Source organism: Doryrhamphus excisus, chromosome 12 (assembly GCF_030265055.1).
Source record: "Doryrhamphus excisus isolate RoL2022-K1 chromosome 12, RoL_Dexc_1.0, whole genome shotgun sequence".
NCBI lineage: Eukaryota > Metazoa > Chordata > Actinopteri > Syngnathiformes > Syngnathidae > Doryrhamphus > Doryrhamphus excisus.
In genome coordinates, this window is record NC_080477.1 from 16,609,112 (window position 1) to 16,627,895 (window position 18,784).

The following is an 18,784-nucleotide window of genomic DNA, read 5'->3' on the forward strand; positions in this document are numbered from 1 at the left end:
GTACCTCTTCAGACCCCTTCAGTACCCCTACATGCTTAAAAAACAAACCACACGATGTGACATCTTTGATATATTGTTGCATATATTACAGTATATTATGAGTAGGGATGTCGATAATATCCATAATTATTGGCCCAATAGCATAAAAATCTCATATTGGGTGATATCGGGATATTCTCTCTAATGATGTAGTACGTAGTAGACATTGTAAGTCCTACGTAAAATAGATATTAAATTGTTACATTGTTGAGCTCTAACGATGATCAAATGAATCGTGATGATTAAATTATGGATGTTGGAGGGGAAAAAAAGCACACAAAAACCTGGAACAAATATCATGGTTTTATTGAGTGGCTCTGATAGTAACCGTAATTGCATCCTGTAAAATGATTTGCAGTGGAATATAAGATAAGATAAGATATGCATTTATTCGTCCCTCAGTTTAGAGTACAGAATCAGTTAAGCAGTACAAAATACACAATATAGAAAAATAAACAATATAAACAACCCAAGTATTAACAAAATCAACAGTTTTTCCCAGAGTTATATACAATACAGTATGTAGATAATATGAAACTAGATGAGATATATGACCAGTCTATACACTGAGATCTTGTTAGTGAGTTAATATGAGGCATTATGGAAATACTTCACATAGAACTTACCTACATACACTACTTCTGCTACAAAGATGCTATTTAGGAAATACAGGGATCAATAACAGTCATTCACTTTTGTGTCCGCCACCGGCTTCAAGCAAGAAACTAAATTACTCCACCTGAATACAATGTTCGGGTAATTATGTACTCATATCTATAATGTGTCTAAATCAAGATAAGATATGTCTTTATTAGTCAATCATCACAATTGTTATCATTGACACTTATTTTAGTGAGTGCAAGGTTTTATTTGCAGTTATTTTTCCTAAACTTAACATAATAATTTCCAATTTTTTTTATGATGTGACGCTGATTGAACGCTGCAAAAAATAAGCACGTTTCAAGTGCAGCTTAAGCCTTTGTCAGGCTTTTTACTCAGCAGGTTAAGAGTACGTGTTATATGTAAAATGTGGATAAAGTAGCACGATACAGCTAGGAGCCACTCTGTCGGCGACAGGTGTGGACAGGCACAGCTCATTAGCATTGAAGTTACCGACACAAAACGCCGCGTTCCCGGTAGGGCTTGGTAAAAGTGGTAAAAGCCCTTTTAAACTCTCAAATTACGAGCACCAAGGTTAGATTTTGGATAACATGCTTTCAATACGCTGTTATTGCTCCTCTGGGACCTTTTTTAAATGATAGTCAGCATCCTAAAATCAAATGTTAGATCCAGTTATGGTGTATCCCCATGCACCCCGGTATTTCGTCCCCATGAATTAGTCACCTCCTTCGATCCGACTAACACGGAAAAACAAGATATACTCACACACACATTGTTTAATCACACATCTGTCTTCATGCAGCATCATAAAATCACATCCACCTGCGTAAGCGCCATGTTACATTCAATTACATTTCCATACACATATACAGATTCGCACACACACACCTACACACACACACACACACACACACACACACCAGTCTCCTATCCCCTGCAGCAATTAGCTATGACAGTCCAATTAACATGCTTATTTATGAGCAAAGGATGCCTGCAAGTTGTGTTCTAATGATTCCTGATTCTCTCAGTGTGCACAAGGGGGAAATCGAATCCGTGATGAATGTAGACTGAAGGCCTACGCTTGGGGCTGCGTGGCCTCTTCATTAACTATGTTTCTGTCCTTTTTTTTCCCACCTTTATGGGGGAACATTCGGTAAAGTCAGAAACAGTGGGCATGTTTCATGGCTCCTCTGGGATATTAAACAGCGTCAGCACTGTATTGACTGAGCAATATAATGAGCGCCTTAAGTAAACTTGTGCGCATACAAGATCAGGTGTGATCACGTGTGGCTAACATGTAGCACACATTTCACTGTTAGTTTTTTTTTCTCAGTGATTATATTGACAGCGTAATTTCAGACTTATATCATTAGCGTGTATACTCTGAACGTGACCGACATACAGTACATACAGATTAAGATTAAGATTAAGATTAAGATATGCCTTTATTCGTCCCTCAGTGGGGAAATTTGTATTGCACAGCAGCAAGAGTACAGAGTCAGTTAAGCAGTACAAAATACACAATATAGAAAAATAAACAATATAAACAACCCAAGTATTCACAAAATCAACAGAGTTATATACAATACAGTATGTAGATAATATGAAACTAGATGAGATATATGGCCAGTCTATACACTGAGATCTTGCTAGAGAGTTAATATGAGGCATTATGGAAATACTTCACATAGAACTTAGTATATTGCATTTAAAGCCATAAGGAATTGTGTGGTTTTAAATGGGACCTTTTCCCACTTTTCTGACCTATAAATGTAGTTAGAATGCTGTATTTTTGTGTTAAACGGTGCCAAAGTTTCATATAATGAGGTTTGTGTATTTGGAAGTGAGCCCTGAAAGAAGTTTAGGATGGCTCAAAACGCTCGTTTTCAAAAGGCGTGGTAAAACTACCCCTTTGTGATGTCACAGAGGGGTGGACTTCCTTATATGGTTTACAGTGAGACCAATCACAGTAGAGTGGGCATGCCCGGAGGCGGGGCCGTGAGTGGAATAAATGAAAACAGGCCATTTTGTCAGGAAGCACAAATGAAAGGAAATACAGCTGGAATAGGTGCAGATTCTGCAAAATCTATGAAGTTTTCTGCTGCTCTACAGGAAACCACATCTCAATACAAAGGGTCGAAAAATGAGCATAATAAGTCCCCTTTAATAGCACGTTTCCTAACGTTCCACACAGCATGCTGCTGTCCAGTTAGACAAATTGTACCACATTACAGAATGTATTAAATTGGGTTCAACAGTGGGGTCATTAAAAAAAAAATGTAAGCACCCTGAGTAGCATGTGCATGAAGAAGAAAAGCAAAATATGTGCACGCATGTTTTAGTATCATCAATAAAGTGATTACTGCATCTAAATATTCATCGTGCTCGTGACTCCTAAAGCAAGATGGATGACAGGGACGCATGCGAGGGGAGTCTTGTCTCCTTGGTAACCGGCGGGGGGCGGCAGCATACATTACACTCTTCCATCTCTCATGTCTGTAATGCAGCGCAGTTCAAAGACAAGTTGATATTTTCCCACAATTCCTTGTTTTTTTTCTAGCATGTAGTAGCAGCGCTATTAATGAACTAATTGTATTCGCTCAAATGACTAATAGATTAATCGGCAGTGCTAATAACTGCTCAATTTGAACATTGTTGATACCCAAAATATTAGCACCTTTTAGATTGATGTTGTGTATGAGGCTCTTTAGCTGCAGCGGTAGTTTCCCCTCACTCATGGGGCGGTGCTGCGCTAACCGCTGCTTTTTGATACTATAAATTAATACAATAATATATACTGATCAGTTGACATTTATCCTTTGGTCATTTCTTTTCATGATATGCATTTAAAACCTACATTTTTAATCCGTAAATATGATATTTTTGATACTTTTTGCTGTTTAACATACACAAGTAACACCCAGCAGGGGCCATATGAGGTGAGCCGATAAACTAATTTTTTTACTTTCACCCTCCCTGCCATACTTTCTCACCCTTCTTAAAACTTTGTTATGTATCAGGGGCCGCAGGGTGAATCCCATTTCTCCCTCCGCCACACGGCCCAACGTTTCATTCCACCGTCAGACTTCTCCCTCTCCACTTTTCTTTTTTTTTTCGCCTCCGGTACCATCCAGCTTCATCCTCCTTGCTGTCTTATTCTATCGCTCCTTCTTACTCTGTCGGGGGTGAGTGTTGGTTGCGCTGCAATCGATAATAATGATTAAACTGCCTGTTGTTGACAATGGGAATTACTTGAACGAATCAGAGTTGTTTCTTTTTGGTGTTGATATTGCAAAGCATGACTCTATTAACATCATTGCATATGTTGCATATGTTTATGTTGTTTACATGGATTTTCAAGTAACCCTATCATTTACTGTGGGTGTATTATTCAGTTAGATGTGTGCTTATATTGATGATACATTGACCTATTTTGATGACATCCAGGTTTGTATTGGGAAGGTTTATGCAGTCTGAATGTTTATGTTTTTTTTTTTCTGTACACTCCCGACTGATCCACATGGAAGAAAAAAATATTGGATTGTGTCACTTGAACCCTGTAGTGTGGCGATGCCAAAAGTATGGAAGTAGAGATCACTGCTACCAAAGATTAGTGATGCAAGAACTCTGTACACGAAAGCAATACAGCTTGGTAACTGCTCAATGTTACAGCCGGTTCCTAAAATAGTAGATACAGTAGTAAGAAGCAGTTTACTCTATGTATTTTTTAAACTTCCTGTTTATTTACATTACATAACTGAACGCACTGCACAGTGGTCGAGTGGTTAGCGCGCATACCTCACAGCTAGGAGACAAGGGTTCAATTGTGAAATTATCTGTTTTAATCTGACAAATCTTAAGTACATTTGATCGGACGTTTGCTTGGACATTAACACAGCAGCTGTTCAACTCCAATTGAAAATTTAAAAAATAAATACGGCACGGTCGTCGAGTGGTTAGCGCGCAGACCTCATAGCGAGGAGGACCAGGGTTCGATTACACCCTCGGCCATCTCTGTGTAGAGTTTGCTTGTTCTCCTCGTGCATGCGTGGGTTTTCTCCGGGTACTCCGGTTTCCTTCCACATTCCAAAAACATGCTAGGTTAATTGGTGACTCCAAATTGTCCATAGGTATGAATGTGAGTGATTGGCCTAAGACAGCTGGGATAGGCTCCAGCACCCCCCACGACCCTCGTGAGGATAAGCGGTAGAAAATGAATGAACTGAACTCTGTTGGTGGCTAAAATCCAGTTTAGTTTTCTTCTATTCTATGAAGCTATTGTAAATGACGAGCACACAACCAAACCTCAACAATGTTAAGATTTAGTCAATGAATGTCTACCTTCAGAAGGTCCCTCCACCCCAGCTACTTCAGGTACATCGGTTTTAGTGACTCTAAAGGACATGACCAGGGAGTCAACATGGTTTTCACAGGCTTTTCATGGTCACTGTGACAACTACACCGACATTAACATATAAACTTGGAGAAGTTGCCCTTTTAAGTTTCAGCCTGTGTGTATGTCTCATTCGCTTGATCTTTTTGGGGAAGTCAGATAAATGTTAAATGTCAGTAGTGTTGAGTTCAGCCACTGCGAATGACCCCTGTTAACCTATTCTCTCGGATTGATCACATGAGAGCCACCTGTGAAAAAGCCATTGTTTTAGTAAGAACAATACATGTTTTCGGTGCCTAATTGATTGTCGCTGTCCGTGGTGGCTGCTGACATTGTGTAAATTTACAGCTTGCAGTTAGTTGCATGATTGCAGATGATTACTGGGCATTCCACTAGACATCCTCCCTTTAATTTTGATATACTGCTCCAATTTAAGAAGGTGATTTTTTTGGTCTTACCTGTCACCTGAACTTAAGGACAATAACAAGTGGAATTTGATTGTGTCAGAGCAAATTACTGTACTTCTGAAATAACGTAAAACAGTAAAACCTCATGAAATTGAGACTAACCCATTGCAGCGCACTCAAAATATCTCAAATGTGTAAAGATCATATTATTTTCGTCGTTATTCACATTCCACCAGTCAAACCACCTCCAACAGTGACTGATGCACAATCGTTCTCGCTGTTAAAAACACTGTGTATTTAAATTTTATGTATTTTATTTGTATTTTATTAAACAAGTTGAAAATTGCAACGCGCATACTGAAACATATTGAGAGGGCTGTAATATTTTAGTAATACATGCAAAATGCTTGATGCCGCCCCTGTGCGGCCAGTCAGTGCATGACTGCACAGCATGTTACAGAGTTCACCAAGTATAGAAATAAACCAAAATAGAGGCAAGCTGAAGAAAACCTAATAATAAGTGGAGGCATTGTGACAAATGTAGAGTCGTTTTAAACTTCTCAATTGCACCTTGTCCTTGAATGCGGCACTGCTGAGGTCCTCTGTGTTTGCCGCTTGCAGAGTCGGCCTCAGGAGAGGCTGTGACTGGCCAATCACAAAGCATGAAGACTTACTGAATACATAACAAGTATTTTTTAAAACACAAATATGGATAATGACGACATGTTCTCGTTTCATACTCGTATTCGGCCAAAAATGCCTTATCCGTAACGGATGCTCGTTTATATCCGACTCATCCCTCGGAAATATATTGTAACCAGTGTTTAATTTGTTGTAATTAGTTGACTGTTGGGGAAAATAACTGACTATGATCAGAAGGTAGGTAAGACTCAGGGAGAGAGGAAAAATGACCCGGATACACAAATCTGAGTTTGCTTTAGGCAGTGTATTATTGATATTTACAAGCATAAACCCCAAAATATAACAACAAAAAAGAAAATACAAGTCATACAGTGACAATTACGGTTCGAAGTTTAAGTGCTCAAGATGGTACCTGAATGGCCATTCAGTGGGTGCTATTTACACGGATATACAAGTATGCAATGTGTGACATTCACAATGGTTCCGCTGACAATTAGTCCATCGAGTCTTGGGGACCCAATAATGGAGGACTTCGTTGTGAGAGGTAGTGACCAAAAAAAAGGGGGAAAAATTGGGGGAACAGTTTCAGGTTAGCTGCAGGTTGTCAGTTCATCCACTTGGAGTCCAAGCCGGTCTTGGCTCTAGGCCTCCTTCGCTTAGCTCGCCATCAATTTCCTGTACCAAACTGGCCAGTTCCGTTCAATCTACAATATATGAAATGCTCATAGGTAGTAGTAGTTGGTGCCTGTGCAGCAAGTGTTTCCCCATGTGTCTTTGGTGAGTGTCTTCCTGTTGGCTATTTATTGGTTAGTGTGTGTGTCATGTGATCAAGGGGTTGTCATAGTTTTTTTCTGTAAATATGTACAACTTGTTAGCATACTGTATCTACGTACATGTATTGGTTTACAAAATAAAAACAAGTAAAACAAAAAAATTATGCACAAAAAAAGTAAAACATCAAAGATATCATAGATATATTTTATGTAGTAACGTACACTGGAAATACAACAAAAACCTTTTAAATAACTGAAAACGGGGGAAAATGTGTTCCTAAATCCAAACCAAAGTGGAGTTTGACCAGTGTTGCAGAACAGACCGCCGGTAATTTCTATGTATTCCAGCAGGATTCAATAATGATTTGGTTATGTCATCAGCATTGCAAATGTCAGAACCATTTTCACGTTTCTCTGAATCCCCACCTGAGTTGTTCTAAGCAAATGTTGTTTATGTGTGCACGAATGACCTCACATCTACGTTTCTTTCATGTATCCTTCATGTGGAGAACATCTCTGTGGAGAATGCTAACTTTTTTTTTTTTTTTTTGCGTCGTACTGACTGTGACTGCGTATGGCAAAAGGCCTTTGAGGTGCTTCCACTCGTCTCCGCGGCTCCCCTTGCTTTGTTGGGGCTGCCAACAAAAGTAAAAGATGTCTTTGAGTACAGCCTCCCTTCCTGTCCCTCGGAAAATACAAGAGCCCGTGCAATGGCTTGCATAAATAAAGGTTTTAGTGTAAACACAGCTTGAGCCAACTGCTGAGGATGAATTCAAATTTAAATTGTTTACTACTTCCCAAAGAATGCATACACTGTGGATATGAACGTAATGTAAATTCATTCCATTTTATGAGCTACTTTGTGCTTAATTCTGCATTTATTGCACCTTGGCGGGTAGGGATGGAACCAAAACATTTTTGTTTTTGTTTTTAGCTTGGCGTGCACATTTCAAAATTACCTTGCATCGTCAGTCAGCAGATCTGCACCAATAGCTTGTTATTGTTCCAGCAAAGCGCCATCTGTCTTGCTCTTGCCAGCATGCCAATCAGCGTCGTGTCTGAAATTGACTCAGATAGGATTGTTGGCCTTGATATCAGGTGTTGACTGAGGCCAAGTTAGAAAGCAGGACATCTTGGTGCACACACGGAATCAATGGAGATGGCCCCTACTTGCTCTCCAGATTACCCAGAGGCCATCTGTATTTCGTGCTGAGTTCAGTACCCTGGGTAGTTTTTATTTATTTCTTTATTTATTCTAAGTCGCACTCTCCTCCACTTTCCACCAACTTGGTGTTCTCCCTCGAGGCCATGTCCCCTCTTATATGGAGACTGCACATCAATGGCAACGTTAAAGGTTACAAGGCTCGACAAAGCGACACATTCACAGCTCGGCTTGAAACTTTACTGCAGCTGCTTTGATCCTGAAGTCTCACACACACACACACACACACACACACATACATAGCCTTGGTGACACGGCGCTCCGACAAGAACTTTAAAGTGAACATATTTTACACGTATGTATTGAAAAAGAGAGCCTGTCTACCATTCCAGCGAGTGAAGTTTTTTTTTTTTTTTTTTTTTCACTGTGTAATTACTGGTGAATGCCAAGCTTATATATCAGGCACAATAAGGACAGCGGCAACCTTCTTTGACCCACAACCTCATTTTTACGTCTATTTACAGTGCATCTCATATAACCTGGTATAACTTCATTCATTCATTAATTCATTTTCTACCGCTTTTCCTCACGAGGGTCGCGGGGGTGCTGGAGTCTATCCCAGCTGTCTTTGGGCGAGAGGCGGGATACACCCTGGACTGGTCGCCAGCCAATCACAGGGCACATATAGACAAACAACCATTCACACTCACATTCATACCTATGGACAATTTGGAGTCGCCAATTAACCTAGCATGTTTTTGGAATGTGGAGTACCCGGAGAAAACCCACGCATGCAAACTCCACACAGAGATGGCTGAAGGTGGAATTGAACTCTGGTCTCCTGTGAGGTCTGCGCACTAATCACTCGACCGCCGTGCCGCCCCTGGACAAATTATACAAGAACATGATATTTAATTTCAACCTTGACCAAATGTATCGTGATATGTCCACTTTTTACGATTTTAAGCCACTTTATTAAGTCAGTCGGAATGCACTATCCAAGTTTAGTCATTGGATGGCTTTACAGTTTCTGTTGATGTATCACTGCATGAAGTCCGGTTGTAATAATGACACACATAATGGAAATTGGTCTTGGGCTCCAAACTACAGAGTCTCAGAGGAGTTGCCGACAATTAGTAATGGTAATGGTTTTATTTCATTTGAACATGCATCAGATTACAATTGAGTGCATCCCATAATCAGTTCACAGTTCAAAAGGAGTAGGAAGAAGCAAAGTTTATTAAATCCTACCCCTCCATCTCGTACTTTTACAGTCAGTAATTGTTACATTTGTTCACTTCCTGCTTTCCTAATATAGTTTAATTTTTTTCTTTTGTCACGTACCAAAGTTCGAGGTTATATGACCATACAATGACATAATGGGTACCATAGTAACTGTAATATAGTGATATGTATAGCACATCATGACATCATCCTTGTATTTAGCAAACATGGTGTAATTGTGTTGTTGCTATATATAGACTGTTTATTCAATGATAATTAACATTGGTAGTCGTAAACTTTGCCAAATTAGTATCATTAGCCGACAGTATGTGGTGAAGAAACAGGCAGAGCTGTGAACCAATCACCACCTGGTGATGAGTTGGCTCCGATGATGTGGGGGATGCCGGTCAGACCTGGCAAGCCCAAACATAGATGAGTCCCCCGTCAACTCCCATTTCTGGGAGAGCTTCACCCATTTTCAGAGGTAGGCAGCAGACGTTGAGTCAGAGTGGGCCACATTCTGTGTCTCCATTGTTGAGGTGGCTGATTGGAGCTGTGGCTGGAAAGTGGTCAGTGCCTCTTGTGGCAGTAATCCCAGAACATGTTGGTGTTGGTGGACATCAACAGTGAGGGATACTGTTAAGATGGGCGTTTTTTGGCTCATAGGACTCCAGAGGCAGCTGACGGCTACCGCCAGGAGAACGACCGGGGCTGCCCTTTTTTCACTTTGTTCTGTTCATTACTTTTATGGATAGAATTTCTCGGTGCAACCAGACCACTGAGGGGTTCCGGTTTGGTGGCTGCAGGATTGGATTGGTTTTTGCAGATGATGCGGTCCTGCTGGCTTCATTGGGCTATGATTGGTTAGTAATAGTCGGAAGGATGGAGTGTCACATGGATGAGATCTTGCCCCAAATGCAGGACTTTTAGCACCTCTGGGTCTTGTTCATGAGTGAGTGAAGATCCGGTCGATCTAGTACGTTCCTACCCTCACCTATGGTGATGGACTTTGGGACAAGATAGCGGGTACAAGTTGGGAAAACTGAGTTTTCTCTGTAGTGTGGTTGGGCTCTCCCTTCGAACTGCTGCTCCTTCGCATTGAGAGGAGCCAGATGAGGTGGTTCGGGCATCCGGTCACTATACCTCCTGGACATCTCCCTGAGTTGGTGTTCAGGGCATGTCTGTCCGGTAGGGGGCCTCTGGAAGACCCAGGACACATTGGAAAGGCTATTTCTCTCCACTGGCCTGGGAATGCCTCGAAGAGAGGGAAGTCTGTGCTTCCCAGTTTAGGCAGCTGCCCCTCCGACCAGACTGTATAGTGTATATAGGGGTCAGCAACCCACGGCTCCAGAGCCACATGTGGCTCTTCAGACTCTTTGTTGTGGCTCCCTTCGCAATGCTCAAGTATTCAACACTTGAACTTGTTGGGGCCAGAGTAAACATGTTTGTCAACAAATGTAAACAGTTTACATTTAATTTACACAGATATTTATGTACATTTATCTTCTATATTAGCAAGATCCGCTGCTAGCAAGAGTACTCGATCAACTCCGCTTTTTCTCCTCTGAACTACTTTGATACCCCAAAGTTCCCTCTAAATCTGGCAGTCAATCAAAATCATGGGATACTGGCATTAGGTATAAATTTTTGAAAGTTTATATTATTTTTAATTATGTTTTGCGGCTCCAGTTTATTTTCCTTTAGTGAGCGAGCGGGTGGCTTTTTTGATAGGAAAGGTTGCCGACCCCTGGTATAGTGGTATAAGGTGGATGGATAGCTGACAACACACGCATATGTGTTACTTGGAGTGTAGCTTGCAGCGTCAGACCAGGGAATATACCGTTTTTGAGGATTTATTTCCATTTTACCTCTTTTGTACAATTATTTTACTAATTAAAGTGATGAAAATTATTTTGTTATGCAGCTTATTCATGTTATTATGCAGGCTGAAGGAGCTTGTGCTTGTTTGTCAAGGTCATGGTGTTAATCTATGGATTTCCATCTCCCAATTATTTTTGTATTGTCTATAATTATGCAACAAGCTTAACTTTGACTTCTTCACTGAGGCATGCAGACGTGTTGTAATAATAATAATAATAATACACAATTACAAAGCAAATAGGACCAGATGAAGGTCATTCATACATGATGGTAAACCGGGGCTTTTCAAAGTGTGGCACGGTGAGCCGGGGGCCTTCCGAACTCCTTCAAAAAATTGGGGGATTTTGTGTCAAGTACTAAAAATCAATCATAATAATGGCTTAGATTTTATATAGCACTTTTCCATGGACCTAAAACGCTTCACAATGAAGTGAATGATTCACTCACTCGCTATATATATATTTAAGCGGCTCTAATTGTACCCTATCCCATTCTTGTAACAATTTTATAGCATTTCATACACAAATGCATGTGAATTACTATAGTAGAAAATAGAATAACATGTTGACATGAGTCACAAGAAGCTTTGTTTCTTTTAAATACCTCATTTTTTTTCCATTAACTACAGTTTTTGACATATTAACCTGATTTTTTATTTTTTATAAGAGGTTAGCATTTTTTAGGTTGGGGTGAAAATCAAAGTATACGCCCTGTGCGTCACTTTATTTTACATTCAGCTCAGAGCCTAGCCTAGCCCAGCTCAGCTTGCTTGCTTACCAACATGGCGTACTTTCTGCTCCATTGTATAATACGCTCTATTGCATGCATTTTTGGCTGAATATTAAGTCTTTTACATTTGGTTCAGAGCTTCCTGCAATGTTTGGTGGTGGTCGGAGATGCGATGGCACGTATTGGGGAGCGGGAGCAGTAAATTACCACCGTGCATGAAGTGTTTGTTTTCAATTTGTATTATCATTATCATTATAGTCAAACAGGCATCAGTTGCCTATGGAAGCAAACTCCTCCATTTTAAACACACACCAGTAGACAAAGGCTGCAATAACTAGTGGAGGGACACTGACGGGACTGAGGGACACTGAGGGACATTGTGTTTGATTGTTGTTAGTCAAGCCACTGTTACAGCATGAACCATCATTACACCTCAAACAAGATAACTTTGTCATATTTTCTAATAGTAAACTTTGCCAATATCAGCTATAGTCACACTATTATTGTTACTATGCTACAACAAAGTAGTTTCCTTGTTTGTTTGCACTCCCCCAGTATATTCCAGGCAGAATATGCTCAGCTTTTGATTAGCTGGGTGCGATGGGCTTTTGGAGCCTTGGCTTACCACAGTAATTAGACTGTCAGTCAAAACCAGATGGCTGCTGGCTGGAATGGGAAAGTCGCGGGAAAGTTTGTAAACAAGTCTCTTCTTTTTTTTTTGTTGTTTTATTTTTATTTCATTGTTGTCGAATGATGCACAAAAGATGAATGCACCCTGGAAGTTGTGAGTCCGTTTTTATGTTTTTTGGAGGGGGGGTGATTCCCAGCTTCAGATTGATCAGGGTTGATACGAAATGATCCTCTAGTGTGAAGAGTTAACATGTTGGCTTGTCAAACCAATGCATGCATCACAAGTACAGTAATCCCTCATTTATTGCGGTTAATTGCTTCCAAACCAGACCGTGATAATTTCATCAGCGTAGGATTCCTTATTTATAAATGGAATATTTCATGGTTAGAGCGTGGAAAATCTGTTTGCAACCTTGTAAATACAGTTTTTAACATTATTAGAACCGTCTAGACATGAACTAACGCCTCTATAGTCACCTTTACATTCATAACCTTAACCCTAACCCTAGCTTAAATAGACATATGTTTTGATTTATAGGCCGTATTCAACCACAAAACATTTCATTTAGTTATTAAAATATTTCGGAAAAAACACGATTGACTCATTCATTCATCCTCACGTGGGCCACAGGGGGTGCTGGAGCCTATCCCAGCTGTCTTCAGGCGAGAGGCGGGGTACACCCTGGACTGGTCGCCAGCCAATCACAGGGCACATATAAGACAAACAACCATTCACACTCACATTCATACCTATGGACAATTTGGAGTCGCCAATTAACCTAGCATGTTTTTGGAATGTGGGAGGAAGCCGGAGTACCCGGAGAAAACCCACGCACACAGAGGTGACAGAGAGTGGAATTGAATTTGGGTCTCCTAGCTTTGAGGCCTGCGCGCTAACCACTCGACCGCCATGCAGCCCTGTATTCACATTGTGATATTTCAGTATCAACCAATTTTAAAAGGGACTTATGATGCTCGTTTTTTTGGCCCTTTTTATTGAGCTGTGGACTCCTATAGAGCAGCTACAAACAATAACCTGCACAAAAAGCTTTTGAGATCTTCCTGAACCTACACCTATCCCAGCTGTATTTCCTAGGCTTTCCAAAACGGTCTGTTTTAATTTATTCCAGCCATGATTGGTCACACTACCAAGCACATCTGAGGACTTCCGGACTATTTCAGCGGTAGTATGCTAGATTGGTCACTAATCAATCACAGGGAACATAAAGACAAACAACAATTCACACTCACAATTTAGCGTTGACAATGAAGCTAACATGCATGTTTTTGGAATGCGGGAGGAAACCGGAGTACCCGGAGAAAATCCATGCATGAACATGGAGACGATGCTCCACACAGAGATGCCCAAGTAGAGATTCAATCCCAGATCTTTTCAGTCTCCTGACTGTGCTAACCATTCGACCACTATGCGGCCCACTTTGTCGTCATTTAACACGATACTACAACATTCTAACAATATTTATTAAAATGCATAGTTAATACCCTTTAATGTAATCTTTATTCCAGCTCATAGTTAACAAAACACATTATTGCCTTTTTACAGTCATATTTATTGAACATATGAACATTTTCATCAGTTTTCGTGAGCATCTGACGCTAGTGATCGATTCCAATTTTCATCCTTGGCGTTGTCAGTGTGAAATTGTTTGCATGTCTTGCGTGTTCTTTGACTGAATTATGTGGCGTTTGTGATCACAATATTGATTATGATTACAATGTTGGATTGGACCACAAATTGCTTCAGTCTCTGCGTGTAAACACTTAAAAACCCTGCCAGCACTTCAAACTTCATCATTTGCATACATATCAAAACACTGGTTTCTCCACCGTGTTTTATAAAACACAATTAAAATATTCACTGTCTCTTTTTTTTTTCAGATTGTTTTTGAAGGAATCCGAGGGCCGAGCTTTGAGGGCGACATCGCTATCGACGACGTGTCCATCACCATAGGCAAATGCAAGCAGGAAAACACTGTAGCCAGCGCAGGTAAGACAGGTAAGATAGATAGACTTAGGAATGGTTTTGAGGGCAGACATGACTATAAGAATATGGAAAAGAACATCAGGAATTTTGTCTATGATGAAAAACATGTATGCGCCGTAGTCAAGAACTATGTGGTTTAAATAGATAAATATCCTCACTATAATTAGTACTCTAATGGACCTTATTTGATTATTAAGTAATGATTTTGGGTGTTGAAAAAGATGCAAAACTTATTTGACTTGAATAAAACTTAGCTATGTTAATATTTGCATATACTGTGTATACATTTTCATTTCATTCTAGAACTTTTCTCACCCACGCAGCATCTTCCTACCTGTTTTCCATCTCCATCTTTACTTTATTACTAGTACACCTCTGCAGGGAAAGAAGTGGAGACAAACTGTTCATAATATTGCTCTCAATAAGTATTCTCCACTCAAAGTACCCGTAGTTGGGTGCTGTGTTTTAAAGGTGAACACGTGGAACAAAAATGATGGTGTGTTACAGAGGTTGAGTGCATGTTACTGTGGAGACGACATTCGCCTGAGGGGCGGGCCTGTGGGTAAAAGCGGAGAAAAGGTCAGGGAAACGACCATGAGTGTGTGTGTGAGTGTGTGTGTGTGTGTGTGTGTAGAAGTGTGTGATAGAAGAGACCCTCATCCACAAAGAGTAAAGTACAGTAAATAAGATTAAAGAGTAAACAAGATTAAGGAGCAGTTGAACCATTTAAAGAGCTGCAAACACACACGCTGACATTCTGGCACACATTTATCACCTTGGTCACTGCTTCTAAAGAAAAGCTTTCACATTTGTTGCAATTGTAGGTCAAAGGCTAGATCTGGACCATCTATTGAGATACAATACAAGCAGGATTGCCAACGTCTTGAAAAACACTTCATTGGCCGACCCTATTAAATAGTGTTTGTGCGCGTTGGCGTTGAGTTTTAGCCAATCGCGGTCGTTTGTCATCACCCGTTTGTGCAGCCCATTAGCCCGTGGCAGAGAATCTATTGATATTCATTCATTCATTTTCTACCGCTTTTCCTCATAAGGGTCGCGGGGGTGCTTGAGCCTATCCCAGATGTCTTCGGGCGAGAGGCCGGGTACACCCTGGACTGGTCGCCAGCCAATCACAGGGCACATATAGACAAACAACCATTCACACTCACATTCATACCTATGGACAATTTGGAGTCGCCAATTAACCTAGCATGTTTTTGGAATGTGGGAGGAAACCGGAGTACTCGGAGAAAACCCGCGCATGCACGGGGAGAACATGCAAACTCCACACAGAGATGGCCAAGGGTGGAATCGAACCCTGGTCTCCTAGCTGTGAGGTCTGCGTGCTAACCACTCAACCGCCGTGCCGCCCTAATCTATTGATATTTTACAGGCAATTTTTTTTAATTCTCTCAGTCATAGGGGAAAAATGTGGCCTTTTTCTGTTGAGTATAGGACACTTACTTTTGGGGACATTACCGTTTTTTTAAGGGACAGTTGGCAACCCTACATTTGGATGTCATTCAACCGCGAAACATTTGATTTAGTTATTAAAATATTTCGGAAAAAACATAATTGACTTATTCATCCATTCATTTTCTACTGCCTATCCTCACGAGGGTCGCGGAAGGTGCTGGAGCCTATCCCAGCTGTCTTCAGGCGAGAGGCGGGGGACCCTGGACTGGTCGCCAGCCAATAACAAGGCACATATAGACAAACAACCATTCACACTCACATTCATACTTATACATATTGGAGTACCCGGAGAAAACCCACGCATGCACGGGGAGAACATGCAAACTCCACACAGAGATGGCCGAGTGTGGAATTGAACTCAGGTTTCCTGGCTGTGAGGCCTGCGTGCTAACCACTCACCACCGTGCAGCCCTGTTATCGCTTGTTATCATTGCTAAATTATTTTCCTTTAACAGTCGGAAAGTTTATCAGCGACACAACTCTTTTCATTATCCCTTCATCATTTATCAATTATCCTTGGAACAATAAAGAACCCGCTACCTTGCTAGAGAAAGTTTTTTATAGATCAATTCCTTTCATGCAACACCGGTGCACGCGTGGTTGCATTCGCTTGTGTGAGACCGGGCACATATGTGCATGCACAGACATTGGCGGATGCTTTGAATAATGGATGAAGGCGTAAACAGGAAGACGAAAGACGTGTGCAAGGGTGTCCTGCAGGTTGTGTGCAGGCAGGAACACTCCGCGCAGGCAGATGGGTAATTATCAGGCAGGCGGGCGGCTGAACGCTCGCTGCAAGACACTTCTGTCTGTGAGATAACATAAGGATTATCAAAAGGATTGAGCTCAATTTATGTTGGCCAGGTGTGAGGAATTTTAAATGATATGAACTGGTAGATCACAATAAAAAATATATATTTATTGCGGTTGATTCGCTCCAAACTCGACTGTGATAAGTGAATTTCCACAAAGTACTAGAATTCCTTATTGGGCTGCACAGTGTCCTAGTGATTAATATGTTGGCCACACAGGCGTTCCCCACACAAATGTATGCCTGTTGAGTTAATTGGAGAGCCAAAATGACCCATAGGTATGATGTGAGTAGATCTATATGTGCCCTGTGATTGGTTGGCGACCAGCTCAGGGTGTACCCTGCCTCTCGCCCAAAGTTTGGGTAGGCTCCAGCATACCCCCATGACCTAGTGAGGACAAGTGGCACAGAAAATTAATGAATGAAAAGGATTCCTTATTTTTAAATGAAGTATTTGTGTAGTTAAAGTATAGAAAACCTGTGTACATATGCTTTTTTAAACATTATTAGAGCCCTGTAGACATTAAATAACACCCCTATGCTCACCCTTACACTAGTACTACCCAATACAGTCGACTATCATTCATTCATTTTCTACCGCATATCCTCACGAGGGTCGCCGGGGGTGCTGGAGCCTATCCCAGCTGTCTTCGGCCGAGAGGCGGGGTACACTCTGGACTGGTGGCCAGCCAATCACTGGGCACATATAGACAAACAACCATTCACACTCACATTCATACCTATGGACAATTAGGCGTCGCCAAAAGCATGTTTTTGGAATGTGGGAGGAAACCGGAGTACCTGGAGAAAACATGCAAACTCCACACAGAGATGGCCGGGTTTGGAATTGAACTTGGGTCTCCTAGCTGTGAGGCCTGCGCGCTAACCACTCGGTCGCCGTGCAGCTTACTTTGATCATTATTACCTAAAAAATTGCATCATGACTTTTCCTATTGTTGTTTGCAAACATACTAGCTGTGTCACATCTGCATCTCTCCCGAGTGACAAGAAGAAAAGCTCTGAACCCAGATTCTTCCTCAAAGTTTTATTTATTCTTATAGTCGGGTCAATACAGTCTCTAGTTTTTTCCTAAATATGTCCAAGTCACTAATAGAATCGATCACAACTAATTCAGTGGTTCTCTTCTTTTCTTCTCTGTCGTAGTCCTGATCGGCGGATCGCAGGCACTCCCATTAGCCAGCTGGCTGACCTTCAGCCTGTCCTGCATCCTTGCACTGCTGTGCAGATGATGAGCGGCCGCTGCAGCGCCACCTTCTGTCTGTGCTGACAGACACTGCCCTGACTCGCGCTCTTTTACGTCTTCTCTCGACCCAACTCCCTGACTTCCCTTCCTTTCTCTCTCTGTCCACTTTGTCCTTTGTGCATCCGTTCTTACATGCCAGCATTAAACATCCTTTTTTTTTTTTTTTTTGCTTTATTTCAACACATACTCTAACAAACGTAATCATGTATTTAAGGCTAATATTTCCTCTATTAGTCGGTTAGATTCCCTCATAGCCATGTCAGTGTCCCTCATCTCCATGTATTACCACCCAAACCTTACCCAAATCCCACAACCCCGTCACCCCCCCAACGTTACCACTCCAGACACACAAACGTGTCGGACACTCTACCAAAGATGATCTGAGGGAATAAAACGAGAGAAACAGGATTCCAGGGATGGATCTTGGTAAAAGAGAGAAATAACCCGGGCGAATGCGTCCGTTTCACTGAGACAGATGAAAGAAACTGAAGAATGAATGAAACGCAAACGGAGGAAGAAGAAGGATGCTTCTGGTAGCCTCTTTGCTGGCCACAAGATCCGTATGGATTATACGTGTACATTTATCACTATATATTAAATATAAGCAAAGTTTAAATATAAGCCGTACAGCAGAGGACTCTATGAACTAAAATTAAAGAAGCACAACATTTATACAACCTCTGTTGTTCCTTTGGGTTTTATGTGGTGTTGCAGTTTGTCCGAGCAG

The 18,784-nt window shown here is 41.2% G+C and overlaps 1 protein-coding gene across 5 annotated transcripts in view; it reads left to right on the forward strand.

The window, feature by feature from the left end:
• LOC131139827 (MAM domain-containing glycosylphosphatidylinositol anchor protein 1) overlaps positions 1 to 18,243 on the forward strand; it is a 175,900-nt gene extending 157,657 nt beyond the window's left edge. For 4 of the 5 annotated variants that reach the window (XM_058089733.1, XM_058089735.1, XM_058089734.1 and 1 more), the window contains 2 exons: positions 14,401 to 14,518; positions 17,958 to 18,243. In XM_058089733.1, coding sequence (XP_057945716.1) covers positions 14,401 to 14,518; positions 17,958 to 18,043 — 204 coding nt within the window. In that variant the 3' untranslated portion in view covers positions 18,044 to 18,243. The remainder of the gene's footprint in view (positions 1 to 14,400; positions 14,519 to 17,957) is intronic. The other variant, XM_058089736.1, reaches the window with a different exon arrangement.
• The last annotated feature ends 541 nt before the right edge of the window (positions 18,244 to 18,784 follow it).